Raw genomic sequence first — 17524 nt, 5'->3', positions numbered from 1 at the left:
AAAAGGAAATTAGTCAGATATCATGATGAGAATATTTAAAAGCAAAAGAAAGTTCTTGGAGGCTAGATAGTCAACATAAGTAAAAGGTAAAAGGTAAGGTAAAGGACCCCTGGATGGTTGCGTCCAGTCAAAGGCCAACTATGGGGATGTGGCGCTCATCTCGCTTTCAAGCCAAGGGAGCTGGCATTTGTCCACAGACAGCTTTCTGGGTCATGTGGCCAGCATGACTAAACCACTTCTGGTGCAACGGGACACCGTGATGGAAATGCCGTTTACCTTCCCGTTGCAGCGGTACCTGTTTATCTACTTGCACCGGCGTGCTTTCGAATTGCTAGGTTGGCAGGAGCTAGTACAGAGCAATGGGAGCTCACTCCGTTGTGGGGATTCGAACCACTGATCTTCCAATTGGAAGCCCAAGAGGCTCAGTGGTTTGGACCACAGCGCCTCCCATGTCCCTACTTTACATAAGTAAAGCCCTGCTGGATCATCGAGTTCAGCATCTGGTTATCACAGTGGCTGGTAAGATGTCCATGGGAAATCTGGTGTCACCACTCAGTTATTCTGTTGAGGAGTCTGACCCTTTGGGGATTTCTAGCTTGTTGGACTCTTTTTGACATACAGAGTGACACCATCTCCAATACAACCTTGCCTGTCCTTCTTATAGAGATGACAGCATCCCAATGGCACTCTCCACTTCACCAGGTTTCTGCTATGTACAATATAGCTATGCTTTCCTGTAAGACCCTGTAACTATAAGGTCAGGAGTTAAGACTGCTTGTGAGGTAGCGATTGAAGAGCCTTTAACAGATACTGCTTCTACGTCAAGAGTTGAGGTAGCTTGTGTGGATGTAGGAATGTAGCCACAAATAGAATTAAGTGGATGAGGGCTTAGAAACATCCATTGTGTATTTCGCTTCTCTATGAAAGTACCGGTAATACACCTGACCCCCTAAAACAGTGCCATAGCACCCTGGGGGTGCCTTGAATGATGGTCAGGGGTACCGTGGGCAACACTGGCCTCTGTCTCTCTTTCCTTCTCTCCCTCCTCTGATGCTCTCTTGTGTCTCTGCCTCCCAAAGCCTTGAACAGCTGTTTATTGCAGAAGCCCTGGCTATAAGCTCTGCAGGTGAACAGTGCCACTGGGAGGCACCTCTCTTTGGGGCAGGGTCGGCAGCAAGACTGCCAAGGAGGGGGGAGAGGAGGCTGAGGGAACACTCCACAAAGGAAGATGTTCAAAAAAGGGTGAGAGGCTGCCAGCTCTGCAGACAAGGGGTGACATAACTGGGCTCCTGAGCCCCACAGGGGTGCCATGGAAAGAATGTAGTGGGTCAAGGGAGCTGTGGACTCAGAAAGGTTGAAAACCTCTGATCTAAAGAGATGGGGCTACAGGACTAAAGAGGTCTAGCAGTTAACTTGACTTTCCGATTGAAACCACTGTAGACTGTTTTTCCACTTTGATGAAAGGGATTTTCCCTACAGAGTAGCACTGTATAATGAGGACTTGCCCCCAAACAAACTGGCTCATGCTGCAGTCCTATACATACTTACCTGGAAGTAAGCCTCATTGAACTCAATGTGCTTTACATGCATCAGATACAGGCTGCAATATTCTATAAACGTGGGAAAAAAGTAAATCCCATTGACTCTCAACAGGCTGCCTGAGCAAACATTTGGAGAACTGCAGCTGAAGTCAGCAATGACCTCAGTCAATTGACATCTTCCTCATAACAACAGTGGAGAAATACATCAAAACGGCTTCTACGAATAGCATTTAATGAAGTGCAATAAAATATTGCAATGTACTTTCAGTGATAAATTACCAAGATAATATACTACAAAGGATTAGCTTCTATTCCTGTAGGGAACTGGGTTTATGTATTGTACCTGTATCTTGTTTATTGCTCCAAGAGAATCATACCATGTCTGCACAGCCCAAGGAAACTGCCTAGTGACTGCCATTCGAAGAACAATGCAAAATGAGATGGTGGTAAATATTTTCCTGAGGATAATTCCGTAGATCAGTGCGTACGGAAGCACAGCCAAGAACACCACAAAAAATCCAGAGAAGAAGAATGCTGAGCTATTGAAATATCTCACATAAGCAGCTTTTTGGGTCAGCTTCAGTTCAGGTCTGTCAAAGAGAAAAGCAAAATGTGGAAGTCATTATACCTGGGGAAAGGTACGCCACCCTAAAAGCAGAAGCAGCTGGGGCTGCAAATAAATGCTCGGAAAACAGCTTTAGCTCAGAATGTGAATGAGGGTGGCACGAAAGTGCAACAACCAAATCTTCGGTATAAGGTACCCCCGTGGTGTAGGTTGAGCTGTGAAACAGTGACTGGCCCAAGATTGCCTAGTGAGCTTAGGAATTTGAACCTACATCCAAGAATTTGGATAGGAATTTGAACCTATATCCAAAACTCTTAACATTCACACCACATTTTGCACAGGTCAACACTTCAACGAAAAGGTGTGCTAAATCAGAGCTGCACATTCGGAGACAAGGGGAATCCCTAAAACTAGTGGGCTTCTAGTAGCAACCATCTGGGTGATAGCAAACTATGACAGCAATGTTATTTGCATGTGTCCTGCCAACAAATTGCTAGGGATCTCAGAAAATATCATAGCCCAAAGAGTTTGTGGATAGGGCAAGTGTGGCGTTTTCTGCAAAAAAATCCGGGTATGTCTTTACACAATGTGACTAGGATGAAAGTGGCTTCATATCCCTGTTCTTCTGTTTCTTTTTCTTGCAAGTGATTATACTGCATCTGCAAAACCATGCAGTTTTGAAGAGATTCTAGACCTAGAGACGACAGACTAACTATTGTCCAAATAAGCTGAGCATTTTTATTAGCTATCTTCTTGGTTTGCTTCTATAGGGTAGGTCAGCAAAGAAGCACAAATATCATGCAATTTGGAATAAAAGTGTGGGGGAAAGGAGAAAACTGCATTCACAATGAAATTTTTAAAAGCAAAAAAAAAGTCCCGGTGCAGATGTTAATAAGGAAAAGGAACAGCCTGGATAAACTGCTTCATCAAAATCTGCAGCACTTTGGGAAATTATGAAGCTCTTTATCAGCTTATTATACTCCAGACTCACAGAAATCTCTGTATTGTACAATAGTGCAATAAAATGACAGCCTTGGGTTGAGCTTTGGAGCACCCTTTACCCCAATGCAGCACTGTAGCAATAAGAGGTTAATCATTCAGTGAACACATACATCATATGGGCTGCATTGGGATTCAGTTCCCAGAGAGCCCCTGGCCTGTACATTGCTTGGCATGGGAATGGAAGATATATCCAACACTAAACCAGACTGGTGAAATGTAGAATTCATTGCATGGCCAATAAGATAGCAAACCAAACTGAGTCTTGGCAGCTGGAACCTAATGCATACTGGGGTGGGGAAAGAAGAAGAAGAAGAAGAGTTTGGATTTGATATCCCGCTTTATCACTACCCGAAGGAGTCTCAAAGCGGCTAACATTCTCCTTTCCCTTCCTCCCCCACAACAAACACTCTGTGAGATGAGTGGACCTGAGAGACTTCAAAGAAGTGTGACTAGCCCAATGTCACCCAGCAGCTGCATGTGGAGGAGTGGAGAAACAAACCTGGTTCACCAGATTATGAGCCTACTGCTCTTAACCACTACACCAAACTGGCTCTCAACTCTTTGAGACAACTCTTTGCCTCCAGTTTACAGCTCAAATCATGACTTTGATAGGATTTCAATAGGAGGAGATGCTATGCAGATTACAGCCTATATATATGTTAATGGTTAGAGTCAGAATGAACAGTTCCCAGTCAGAAATGGCACACATGTCTGGGAGCACCTGAAATCAGTGGGGTGTGCTTCCATCTAGGCATGCTGAAAGCTGAGGTGGAAATCTCAGAAAGAAACTACTAGCGGGTGAAACAGCAGAAGTATATGTTGATGAATAATTTTGAGAAGGAAAAAAAAAGGAAAGTCAAACAGTTTCTCAAAATACAAAATGAAATAGGCCAGAGAATTAACAGAAAATAATTTTTAAATGGTAAAAGATACACTTTCACAAGCAAGGTGTCCCAAATCTATAGCAAAATCTGAAATTGATGAAGATCAATCAGCTACTCTTTTTTTTTTCATTACATCTTTTGAAGGTAAGCATCCAATACGGATTGTTACACTGATGATTGATTGATTGATTGATTGATGAATGAAAGCAAATGTGCCGTTTCTTCTTACTCCTTTCCTACCATATTCTTGCATTCTGTACCTGAAAATGTTAATTTCAAGGAACACCTGGGCTTGCACTGAACTTTATTCACCCTCTTTCTTTGAGTTGGCTCTAACATAGTACAATTCTTTCTGGTTTCTAAACATCTGGAGCCCCTGCTAATTCTAACTGAAATGCTGCAATGCTGAATACTGCTGCTACTCATATTTAACACTCGTACACAGCGTGCCAGGCATTTAGCCTACAGGCTGGGGTTGTTTTTTTCCTAAAACAGAGAAGGGACACACCCAGTACCACAATCAGTTCTGTATATCAAACAAGGGTGGGGGGGGGGGTTTAAGGAAAACACATAGTAACCATATAATATTTAAGGAAACAAATTGCTTAAGTTCCGTATGCAATAGACCAAGGTGAAAGAGCTACAAAACAATGCAGTTACCTGATTATCCAGTATTTAAACATTTGATGTTGGCATCGAGGACTGATAGGTTTTTTTTTTAGCTTTGTGCGGGGTTGGAATGTGAAACTAGAATGCTGAATAATCTGCATTATTCATTTCTGCGGAGGACTAGCCTCTTGGAATTTGAAATATTTTTCCTGTTCTGTCAGATAATGTAGGCCAGAGATGGCTAAAACTGTGGTCCTCCAACTCCTTTCATCCCTGACCTTTGGCCATGCTGGCTGGAGTGGATGGATGCTGGAGTCCAACAATATCTGGAGGGCTACAAGTTAGCCCACCCCTGATAAGCATACCAAAATGCAAACTTTTATTTTAAAGATTAACCTTGGCCATCACATATTTTCTAGAGCTTTAGTTTCAATCCTCCAAAACAGCCTGACAGCCGCAGAAAAATAGGGGTTGAGATCATGGCTGTTTTAATCCCCCCCCCCCCCCGTTTACCTTATAAACTCAGCTCTAACTTCTAGAGGTAAAGCCTTTGCTACACAGCCATCCAAAAGAATCATATTTCTCCTATTTAAATTTGTAAAATGCGCAACACAATAGCTGGACCGGCAGCTTAAATGCGTAACTCAAAATGGCCCAGTACATTTCATTATAGGATGGATAGGGCTAAAATGATTTATCTCGTTTGCAAGGGATTAAAACTTTAGGGAAGAGCAAAAATGTCCTTTTCAATGACACTGCCAAATAAACCCACAGGAATAAAGATTACACGGACAATATTGGAGGGGCAGATACTTACTGGCGCACACTTTCAATCATGTTTTCCATTGCATTCTCCCAACAGTAAGCTTTGACTGATTGTATATTCTCAATCATTTCTGCAGTGAGTACAAGTCTCTCATTGATCTTTCCTGCTCTCTGATCTCTGTAAAACAGATTAACCCAGTTGTGTTTAGTACCTATCTGTATATTCTTGATACCATTGGAAACATGACATAGTCTGGGGGGAAATGAAGCTATTTTCTGAGTTTTCTGTTTTCAGAAGCTATTTTCAGAAAATACATCAGTTGGCGGGGTATAATTGCCAACAGGACCCAATTCATCACCAGTTTGAACTAACCAGGCAATTAAATGGCTACTGGCCTGCAGATTTTATAATTTGTGCATAATAATAAACCTAGATTATAACAATCTTCCAAGTTAAGGTAAAAAGATAGACTTGGCACATTTGCTTCCTCTAGAAATGAGATAAATCCAAAAAAACTTAGAATTGCTTCATAGGAACAAGGAGGCCCTCTCCAAACTTTAGAGCAATTTTTTATTCTTCAACAGATTCACATTCAATGCTATTTCCTTTCTTTTCAAAGTCCACCAGGTTGAATCAAAAGGTGTTCTAAGCTTCTATAGCTCAGATGGTCATTTGACTTCTCCACTCCATAACTGTCTCCATCAGCAATAGTTTGACTGCATGGGGGGGGGAGGTTCATAGCACCCCCTCCCTCACCAGGACCAACCTCCCATATGTCTCATTCTGCAATGGCCATTTCACCTGGTCATTGTGCAAGTTCATTATGTAACATTATATAATAGCCCTTGAATTTGCATCTTTTCCTCTTCTCTCCCTGTTCCTTTTTTTCCTAGAATAGCTACCTGTGTCAGTAAACTCTCTCTGGCATATAGATAAACCCAACCTCACAGATCAAGGACCTGGGTTGATTCGCAGCAAGAACTGAGAGTACATCTGTTCTTTGGAAAATCATAATTCACACCTGTTTCTGCTCGTAGTAGCTATTGGTCGTGTGTGTGTGTGTGTGTGTGTGTGTGTGTGTGTCCTGTACATATAAAAGGCAACCCCCAACATTCCATCTATGCACCTCTGTAGTTCCTCTCCCCCATATATAAGTAGGATATTATTGCCATTATGGAGAAAAGTAAGGCAATATAATCATGGGTAAAGTTGTGGTTTGTGCAAAATCTGCCCTCCATTCCTGATACAGTACTGTGATCCAGCCCTCAGTGAGAGCTGTTTTTGATAGATTTTGAGGATTTTGGCAGAGCTGATGATGCTTAACAACTCTTTGTTCTAGCTGGATCAACAGATGAAGGCTTTATGGCAGCAGAACTTGCTGGAGTTATCAGGAGACTGTGGGAAGAGACACTGGTGTTCAAGCTTGTTTCAACAGATCAAGCTTAATGACTCAACAGCATACTACTTGAATGACTTCAACAGCATAGCCCAGACATTCCTCTAATTCCAGGCCTTTGCCTAATTAAAAAAATCTGTGGCCCTTTAAATTGGGGTGTTATTTGTATTTGTTATTATGCCAAATATTTTTGTGTCTTTATATTGTAAACTGCCCTGTGACCTTTGGATTAAGGGCAATATAGAAACCTAACAAATAAATATCTTAAGACATCACTGTATGTTGTAAACCAACATTGGTTTCGTTGACAGAAGGATCATATGAAAACGTGTAAATCAATAGCCGAGTGAATTAACAATCATTAATGCATATGAAAACTTTGGTTCCTCTAAGAACTGGACGTATGTTCATGCCTAGCTTTGGATTATTCCCCAGTTTACAAGTATTAAAGATATTCCCTCCAAATGTAAGATCCAATATATGGAAATGTAAGATCCAACATATGGTATAAACATGTACAATATGAGAGCCCTGCTAATAGCAAATTGTTGGCAGGATTTATTCAGAATCTGTCATTAGCAAGCTTTTAAAACCCTTAATATTTGAAAGAAATACCCGCAATTGCTTTGTCACCTGTATTTCATCATCATTCGCCCTAGCCAGGCTTGGAAAAGGGCAACAAGAATTAGGAAACCAAGTCCACAAAACGCCGAGGCCTCCAGCATCTCGCAGAGAAGTCCCATCAGCAGCAAGACTTGTAAAGGTGCAATCCACACAAAATGAGCTAAAGCTAAACCCTGGGGAGGAAAATCACAGCATTGCTCACTGGTAGTATGCAAAGACAGCCACATGAAAGAAAATAGCCAAGAGGGGTGGAGAGTTCTAGGCTTTTTCCTAGTTGCTCCCCACATTCTCTTGAGTCTTCATCCCCATTCTCCAACCTCATGTCCATCACTGAGCTGATTCCCTGAGGCAGGACAAGAGGTTGGACCAGGCTTATTTTTTTCCAAATCTGGGCCTACTCTCTATTCCCCTGTACTGAACATATCCAGTCTTTGAGAAGGAGGTAAGGAGTCCTTCCCACGCAATTCCCAAGTCACACTATCTTGGCCTGGCTCTCTCCGAACAAATACATTCACAATTTCATTCACATATTACATTTTGTGTTCTAGGGAGCTCTGGCTGGAGTTGCCCTGACCCCGCTACTGCCATGCTCCACCCTATCCTTGCAAACACAGTGCCGCTCCACCCACAGTAACATGCTGTTGCTGTTTTCCCTTAGCATGGAAAAGAACAGCAGTCATCCCATAACCCAGTGCAATAAGCCAGGCACAATGGTGGCTTCTGCCATTCAAACTCATATTCTGTCAGGGCTGGCCTAAGGCATTTTGCTGCCTGAGGCAAATAAGATGGTGTGCACCTCCTGGTTCCATATACAGAAACCAGCTGGACAGGCGATAAAACCTTAATAAAACACTGATACAGCAATAGTGCTCTCCATCACACCTGAAGCAGCAGCCTCGTTTAGTTGGATCAGGACGTGCCGTGTAGCATACATAGTTTTGCTGCCCGAGGCAGTTTACCTCACTTTGTCTAATGATAGGGCTAGACCTGTATCCAATTATTTCTGCCCATGGGGGCAGAATTAGGTACACTGCACTCCTGAGTAGTTTTTACTGTGTCTGTCAAACATCCTGAGGGGAATAGCAGTGAAGAACTGTTATGGCCTTGAGCGGTAATTATCCACCCCTAGTCAAGTACGAAATTTACAGTGAAGCAAGCACATATAGTGGTTGTTCGAGCAGTAAATCAGCGGTACACTGACAGGCACACCCTTAGTCAGACTGGAGTGTGAAGGAATGTTGATGACAGAGTATGCCAAAGAAGATAACTGGCTGGGAATTGGCTATCACATATATTTCTCTGTATTTTGTTTTATAAGACACATCAGATAGCAGGGGTTGAGAGGTGGAATATAAGTATTTTAAACAAATAAATGAACCACCAAGATCTAGAAGAGCTGAGACGCAAACCAAGCAGTGTGTGAGTAATATCTCTGTGCTAGCATACCTAATGTGAGGGCATTTATCTTCTTCTTCTTTTTGTAATTAGCTCAAGCCACACAATTCACTAGAACTATTCACCACACCCTGTTAACTTCAGCTCCAGTGATTCAAAGCACTTTAGAATGGCCTGGAATCTAGAAATACCCATCCTCTTGCAGAGAAATGCAATACAGTAAACATGATTATATTAGCACCAACATACTTCATCAAATTTGTTCAGATTGTTTGAAAGGAGGCTAACAAGTTGTCCTGTGCTTATATTGTCAAGGACTCTGCTTGATAATTTTAAGGTCTGCAAAAGAAAAACAAAAAAGGATTTAAAAACACACAACAACAACAACAACAACAACAACCATCAAATACTCAGATGAATCAGCACAAATACCATATTACACAGCTATTATCAACTAGATGTTAGTAAATGCCAATGGAATATTACTTCCTACACAGGAAAGCATTAATGTGTGAACCTAGGCTTGTTTACTCAAAACTAAGTCACACAGTATTGAAATGTGGTTTCCTGCACTGTTAAGTGTTTTATGACTTCAGTCTAAGCTTATTTTATCTATCACACTCTAATATATTCTGATACGATCACCATGCAACTACTGACCTTTTCCCCAATGCATCTACTGCTATTTCTAATTGCATTTACATAAGGCAAGATACTGTATTATTCACTCATACTGAGCTGATTCAGGTGCAACAGCCAGACCCTGTTTCGGCTGTCAGGTCTGAGCCTTAGGCACTTAAGCATTTTCCACCCAAAATTGGAAACCCACTTCAAACCATTGTTTCCAATGCTGGTTTGGAAGGCATGCAATTACATTGCTGTTTCCAATGTGATAAAAACATTTGGTGACAAGGAATCAAACACTATAGCAGCTCACCTGCTGCCTTGGTACCTCTGGCTTAACCACTGGGAAGTATATTTGTGGAGGGGCTGTAATTCAGTGGTTGTTATGCCCCCACAATATAAATCCACTTCTGAGGATCTGGTGGAAGATTATCTAGAGCCACTCAGGAACAGCTCAGAACAACAGTCAAGGAGAAGCCAGGACTGGCACGGGTCCCTCCACGCAGAAAGGGAGCTTGGCTTTTGAATTACAGGCAAAATTACTCCCGAGCCCCCAGGAGGCAACAGTGCTTCAAGACAGGTGGACATCCTCACAGCCAGGAGGAATGTTTAGATTCTGAAGAGGACTCCTTGTGAGTTAAGGGCATTCAAGAGTAAGTCCCTTCTCATCAAGAGTACTCTCTGCAAAAACTAAGTGTGGGAATACACTTCGTGGGTTCCTTTGAACCCGTGATTATTTGTTTAAGTTAATGTTATGTATGCACTATTTTATGTATTCTTCCATGCAAAAGCGAAAGCGAAAGCAGGGCTCAGTAGGCATCTTGCCACTGAGATCCCTCCACCTAGACTTTTAGTTCCAGAGGTTTGAATTTGTTAATGATCGGTTATTCTGCTTCCCGCCTTTTTTGGGGGCAGCAACAGCGTTCCTATTGGTAAATATATCGATCATGACGTTGCACTTGGTTGTCAATAAAAGGCTGCGGCTCCCCGTTTTAGGCAGATAGACAGGATCAAACAGTTGTTCAGATAGTCAGGATTCATCAGTCGTTTAGTTAGCGGGGTTTTTGGGGATTGGGTTGGTTGGGTTGGAAGCGGGTGCAGGAGGTAGATAGGTCTAGCTTGCGGAAGATTTGGCGGTAAAGGTTTAGCTAGCTTTAGTGTTAGCATAGGCTTAGATTGCGGAAGATTTGGCGGTAAAGATTTAGTTAGCCTTAGCATTGCAGAAGATTTGGTGGTGCAGGGTCTGTTAGCTTAGGAAAGCTTAGATTAGTGATAGGTATAAGGAAACGTAGAAGCCTATGCGGGTCAGCCAAAGCCATTCAAAGAACTAATGTCGTCTGTCTTTATTTCGTCTTAATTTAATTTTGGGGGGTCTATTTAGCCTTTATGCTTGGTCGTAACTTTGGCCATCATTTGCTTGGGTATGTAACTTTAGTTAATAACTTAGGAGGTCGCAAGTGTTTGTAGGTACTTTCACGAGGCATTTTTCATCCGAACTACTCACGCACCTTCAGATTTAGCCTGGCGGACAACGGCTCGGTGTGAGTTTAAGCTCCGGAATTATTGGCCGTTCCGTTCGCAGGCCTGGCCGCCGCCCGTGCAAGGACGCACATGGGACGCTGGCCGCAGATCCCCGGCAACTGGAATCCCGTGTGTAGGTGGCTTAGACCTACATGCGGGAAGCTCCAGCAAAGAATCCCTGCAACTAAGAAGTGGTTGTGGCTGTTAAGTATAGTAACTTAAGTCACCAAGATTGTAAATGGTTGTATGCATTACTATGTTTTTATATTTGATTGGTTGGTAACTGAATTCTAGAGAAGTAGTTTTCATGTAATTGGCTGACATTGGTCACATTTGAGGTATATACTGAAGGAGAGACTCCATTTTATGTGAAGCAAGATGACTTAGAATCCACTGTGAACACTGCTAAGTTCAATAGAGTGTTGGAGCAAAGCTGCAGAAGAAGGTAGAAGTGGAAGACTCTCATAGCAGCTGCAAGGCACAGCCTAATTGAGATACAGAAGGCTAAGTGCTGAGCTCTGGAAAGAGAGGAAAATATAGTTGTTTGGAAAAAGAGACTGTGAGCCCATGCTTGGAGAAACGTGTGACTGTAAATATCATGTCAATAAATTCGTCAATAAGTTTCTGCAGTGTTAAAGTTTTTTTAATATTAAAGTCTGCACATTGGTTTAATTTCCAAAAAAGGGTGTCAGTCATATGTATGATTTGAGCTTCCTAGCTGCATTTTCGTTACTCTTCATTCAACAGTGGCTGAGTCCAGGGTGGAGTTCTGGTGGCTAAAAAGTCTCAATGGGAGGCTGGAATGCTGCTGAAACAATGTCTTATACCTGGACCTGAAATTTGGCCTGCCCCTTGACCAGCCTTTTGCCTGAGCCCCTGCCTGAACATCTGCTGACCTGGACCTCGGGCTGCTCCTTTGGTTGCCTCTCACCTTAGGCCTTGTTGGAACCAGTGTTTGTCTAGAATTCTCATCATCCAAATAGCCAAGGAGGGTTGCAGATAAAATCCCTTCCCAGCCCTGTCAAAGTGCAACTAGAGAACACTCATATCAAAGGTAGCATTTGGGAAGCAACATCAGAAGTAGCCATCCCTCCCCCAACACCAGGTATTATGCAAGGCTCCTGGCTGAAGGAAGGGAAATTGGCCCAGGAGGAAATTGGCGCATCCAAGGAGAGCAGGGAATGTGTGTACCTATGGATGACCAGACCATTGCTAGTGTGGCGTGAACTATTCAGCAGAATTTTGCTGGTTATAACGCACTGAAATTCATCACAGATGCAATAAAATAGGAAACTAGTCTGAAACTAAAATCTGGTATAATAGATTCAAAAAAAAAGAATGTTCTGTTAACATAGGGTTGGTTTCCAGATCAAATAATCACATCTAGTATGAACTCAGTGTATCATTTATTTAGTTAGTTAAACATGTGTATCTCTTTTCCAATCAAGGTCCATCCACAAACTGCTGCGCAATAAATAACAAACAAAAAAATAACACCAAGAAACAAACAACAAGGAAGCATATTAAAAACAAAAATTAAATAATAAAAAACACTATATCCACATTGCACAGCAGCCAGAAATGTTATAAACAGCATCTGAAAAGGAGCTTCTTTGTACCACTGGACTGTTTCCACAATTGCAATGCAGGCCAACTATTAGGATCCAAGTCTTCCATGGATTTAATTGTACTTACAGCTCATGTAAATAAAAGACAAGTCCTACCTTTTTGTAGATTAAGCTAAACATTGCTATCCTTATTTGCATCCCAATGTGGTGGAGGCCAAATATAGCTGGGTGAAGCAGCAACATCCGGGCAACGAAAAGAAGGCAGAGTCCTATGGCTAAATAGTAAGCTATTGATCGTTCGTGTGAATTGGACGGATCATAGGAAGCAATAATTCTCCCCAGCAAAAGAGGCTGCACAGATTTCGTTACTTCCTGTGGAAAGGGGTGGGGGGAAGCGAAACGTCAATGTCAATAAAACTTGAAAACCCGCTGGCAGTCTTAATGTTAATATTTGTATAATTAAACTAAGGTTCTCATCCAATATAGCTTGTACTTGGTACATTGGGATTACATCTTGTTTCAACACTGTATGCAAAGCCTTGCTTCTGGTTGGCAAATGAATCCTTGCCCCCAAATCGCACCCTGCCAAATCTTTTAACAAAGGCAACAATTTGTCAGTTAATTCTACCACAGTTATACGGTTGTTGGTTTTCATCTTCTTGTGGTTTGAGGTTCTTTCTCGTTCATCTTTCTTTGCTGCCTATGTGGGTGGGTGGGTGGTTCTGGGATAGACTTGCCTCAAGTAGTGGGTGCTGGGAGGGAGGGCTGAAGGGCTTCTGAACTTAAAGCTAAGAGTTTGCCTTGAGACCTTGGAGTTTCCTTGAGACCTATCAGATCTTAAGTGTCCTTTTGTATTCTGTCCTTTAAATGACCTGAGGCCAGTGGTATGCATTGATTTCTCATTATTTTGTGTAATCACCTCCAAACAGATCAATTGGCAGAGCTGCTATTCATAGAAATGGTCTAAAACTTACACATTGAATTATATAGCTCATGTTTTAAGTACTCACATCCTTTTACATGATCACATATAATTTTACAAAAAAAGATACACAACAGACTTGTGTTGGACCAACACAGCAGTGTTTTTAGTATACAAAGAGTAATATTTATAAAAGAACAATTAAAAAGAGGCTTGGGCAGGTGTGTTTGAGTCCATATAATTCTAGGATCAAGCACCAGAAATAATGATGACAGCTGTTTTTATATGTGTGTATGTAAGATTCAAGGGCAAGAATATCACAGTGGTATTTCATATATCTTGAGAGCCAAGAAACTTCTGTCGTGGTCTGGTATTTACAAATCAGACCATTTGTGCAGCAGTGGGAATGCTACTATTTGCTAATGTTTGTTGTGTATACAGTATACCATATAGAGATAGCAAATACGTTTTTAGATTATTGTCCCAAAGTGATTTATAGCACTTACGGGAATATACAAGGAATGACTACTGGTAATATATAACTTTGCTTGCTGACCCTAAAGGGTGGGTGGGTGTCATGGAAATGATTCAGTATAGAATCACGGGTACAACAACTTCCTTGTTCAACTTATATTTTGGCAAGAAGAATCTCCATAGTGTGGGAATGTGAGCAGGCAGGCAAGTTAGAGGACGATGCTACAAGTTTCTAACCCAGTGTATTTAGGTGTTCTTTGTGAAGGTACAGAGTCTGTACATAAAATGTATATTGCCTGTTTTCACACACTCCTTTGAAACCCGTTATACTTGGTATTCTTCATTCATTTAAACCATATCCCTCACCAGCCCGGCTGGAATGTGTCCTTGAAATCCAATACAGCTTTTTGCTTGCATAGATGGAAAAGGTCTTTATAGCCCACTTTTGCCTTTGGCTCCACCCACCAATGCCATCTGATCCTTGGCCGATGGTCCAGAAGGGAATGTGACCCCCCCCCCAGGCTGAAAAAGATTCCCCATTTCTCATTTAAACATAGCCCCATTATTGGTGCAATAGATTGTGCTATTCAGAAGACAGTGGCATTGATGTGTTATGTCCTTACAAGAAAACTGATGAAATGAAACCACAGCAAATTAGGAAAAATGTTTTACCCAAGCTGTTGCATGCAGCATGAAAAATTACAAGGAAGGCATAGGGAAAACAGCAAGAATGAACAGACCAAAGAAAGGGTGCAAGAACATTTTAAAAGGAGCGGGGAGGCCAAATATTTCTTTCCTGCGCTTTCTGAAGTGAATGACAGGGAACTTCCACATATTTCAGCAGAGCAAAACAGGGGTGTGGGGTGGATTAAACACTGGTGGTTTCCAGCACTAGGTTTCCTCTTTTACGCTTGTCATGAGCACAGCAGAGTATTGGAGTATCATGTTGCATAACGCTGATTCACGCACCTTGTTTTATTTGATATACCATGATTTCTTAAGCAAATAGCAGTGTCGCAAGTAAACACATAATGACTGCAATCACCTTTTTATGGCCCCAACATAGGATTTTTTCCCCCATTTAAAATCACATTTCATAGCAGAGTATTTTACACATGAAATCTTCGTACGCAACTACTGACAACTGTGATGTTCTCAAATATGGAACCTTTCCAAATCTCTGTTTCAAAGGCCTCTGGAGTATTAGAGAAGCTGTTACTCTAGAGGTAACTCCAGAAAATAAGCATAAATAAAGTGAAATCTAGTTCCTCTGTTTCTTTATCAGTCCAGAAACAAAGCCCTAGATCTCTACCTTCTCCCTATATGTGATGGGGGAGAAAGATCATGTCTTCTGTCTCCTCCTACAAGGTGTATTGATTCTGATCGTTTAGGACCCCAAACAGACTATTATCTAAAATTTCATTGAAACAAATGGTTTTTATAGTCAAATAACAGGTGCAAACCAAAGACAATAACTCCTATTTAAAATCCAACAAAGTACTTCCACTAGTACAATAATTTTTGCTTATGCAATGGAACTTCCCGTCCCTCTCCTATTCCAAATGTGTCCTCTGCCCCCTCCCCAAATCTGTTCCTTGGACTGGGGAACCCCCAGAAAATATTTAGTGGGGTCCTTAGCGAGAGGAGCAGTATGGAAAGCTCCATTCTGCAGCCAGAGCTTCTTGCACTGGCAGAACTATTCTATTGAATAGCACCCCACTGTTTTCAATAAGAAGTAATTGCACAATGTAATTCGTGTTCTGGGATAGTGTTGATCAGGGTAGGGTATTAAGACCTTTAGAGGCCCCGCGTATGTAATTCAAAATAAAAATGATGCTAACTCATAAAATAAAATTTCATTTTTTAAAAATGAGACAAAACTATTGTGTGTATATGTGCATATAGCTCAGAAGGATACATCAGTAATTAATCATAGATTTGATTGCAACACATGACAAGAACTGATTTCCTCACATTATTTTATGTTAGAAGAATGCTACCTGGTCTAGGTGAGAATAAGTAATAAAAAGGGAACAGGAAAATAGTAGAAGAGTCCATAAGGAAGTCTAGGAAAGTTCAGATTTTTACCATGCTGACTACTTCAATGTTTTTTGAAATATCAAATGTCTTTCCCCCCCAAAAAAAACATTACTCAGCTTTTGGATAATCCAGCACTAGTGTTAATATTCCATTCCATTGGGGGTGAGAATGGCATAATTCTTCCTTGAGTAAAGACCGGGAGCATAACTGGACACACCAGTGAAAATGATGAATCTCTAGATCTCACCCATTTGCCATGGTGTGCAATTGTGCTAATCTTGGGTGTTGATAAAGTTGAAGTGGCTATAAAGCTCTCTTAATTACCATTATTTACTTTAAAAAAAATTATCTGACTAGATTAGGAATGTTAAATGTGGCTTTATATTTCTTACATATTTTTTTTAAAAGAACTTTCTGATTTGGCCTCTTTAGTGAAATAAATAAATTTATTATTAATGTCGTTTCCCATTCCTGCTGTTTTTGTGTTATTTAGAATGTGTGTTACTTAGGAAATGCATGCACCGATATGTTTTAATAGGGTAATATATAGGTTCCAGTGTTTTATTTAAATTGGCTCCAATTCAATCAACCATTATTCCTGTAGGATTTTAAAAAACGAAACTGAAGGCATTATTTCCTTGCTCTTTAGAACATCCAAGGCACAGGATAAAATGACGTAGGATTGCAACCCAACAAGCAAACTGGAATAAGGTAAATTCTTACCCCTAAATATAGTATTATTCCATAGAACATAAATTTCCAGAAAAAACATCTTCTAAGAGCATTGATGAGTCTGGGTTTTTTCTTTGAAGCCAGCTCTCTGTCCCATTCTCTGGTGGGGAGAAAACAACATTAAGTTGTGTGACCAAATACACAGCACTGTGACTCTAGCATAGTTCAGCTCACTCAAGTATATCCAAGGAGATTTAGCTAGGTGACTGATGAAATGAAGGCTTTGCAAAGACTCCAAAGATCTGATCCTCAATTACTTGATAGCTCAATAAAAGTTCAAGTGTAGTTCAGCCACATATTTGGCAGATCTAAATACCTAGCTATACATCATTCTGCAGGGAGTTAATTCATTAAAAAGGTCACGTTGTATGTTTTAAAGAAACCTGTTGTGCTCCTCGAGACCGATACACGAATAATAGGCAAATAAAGGCTCTGAATCCCCTCCAGTCTCCAGAAGTAAAAAAAACAAAGACAAACTATTCTAAAGTATTCTATTTTGTGACTTTTTCAATGTGCTGAATATAAAGCATGTCAGTTACTGCTGAACAGACTTTTTGATAGTATAATTTAACTATCCAGTAGTCAGAGGAAATGCCCCCAAAAGATTTAGCTTTGGCCGCAAACTTGAGCACAGTGAAGATCATCTCACTGAAATAAATAACCTTGGATGGGACAACTGTACCAGGTTTTGTCCAGTATAAGGATCCATTTGAGATCCAACAACCCATTTCCCACTTCAATCATCATGCAAAAACTCAGCTGCAACTCAACTATCTATCTCTGCCCTGAGGTGCCAGTATTCCCATACTTGCTGGATCTGTACCCATAACTCCATCCAAGTAATTCCCCTTTCTCCCCACT

At 41.1% G+C, this 17524-nt stretch overlaps 1 protein-coding gene across 1 annotated transcript in view; it reads right to left on the bottom strand.

Moving 5' to 3' along the window:
* CFTR (CF transmembrane conductance regulator) overlaps positions 1–17524 on the bottom strand; it is an 86874-nt gene that overhangs the window by 51284 nt on the left and 18066 nt on the right. Inside the window, exons 3-8 of the mRNA XM_033162377.1 lie at positions 16655–16763; positions 12652–12867; positions 9032–9121; positions 7397–7560; positions 5419–5544; positions 1885–2131 (exon numbers count right to left, since the gene is read on the bottom strand). Of these exons, the coding sequence (XP_033018268.1) occupies positions 1885–2131; positions 5419–5544; positions 7397–7560; positions 9032–9121; positions 12652–12867; positions 16655–16763 (952 nt within the window). The remainder of the gene's footprint in view (positions 1–1884; positions 2132–5418; positions 5545–7396; positions 7561–9031; positions 9122–12651; positions 12868–16654; positions 16764–17524) is intronic.

The sequence above is a fragment of the Lacerta agilis genome, chromosome 10 (genome assembly GCF_009819535.1).
Source record: "Lacerta agilis isolate rLacAgi1 chromosome 10, rLacAgi1.pri, whole genome shotgun sequence".
Taxonomy (NCBI): domain Eukaryota; kingdom Metazoa; phylum Chordata; class Lepidosauria; order Squamata; family Lacertidae; genus Lacerta; species Lacerta agilis.
Note: the sequence above shows the minus strand (reverse complement) of the source record. Positions and strands in the feature narration are given on the sequence as shown.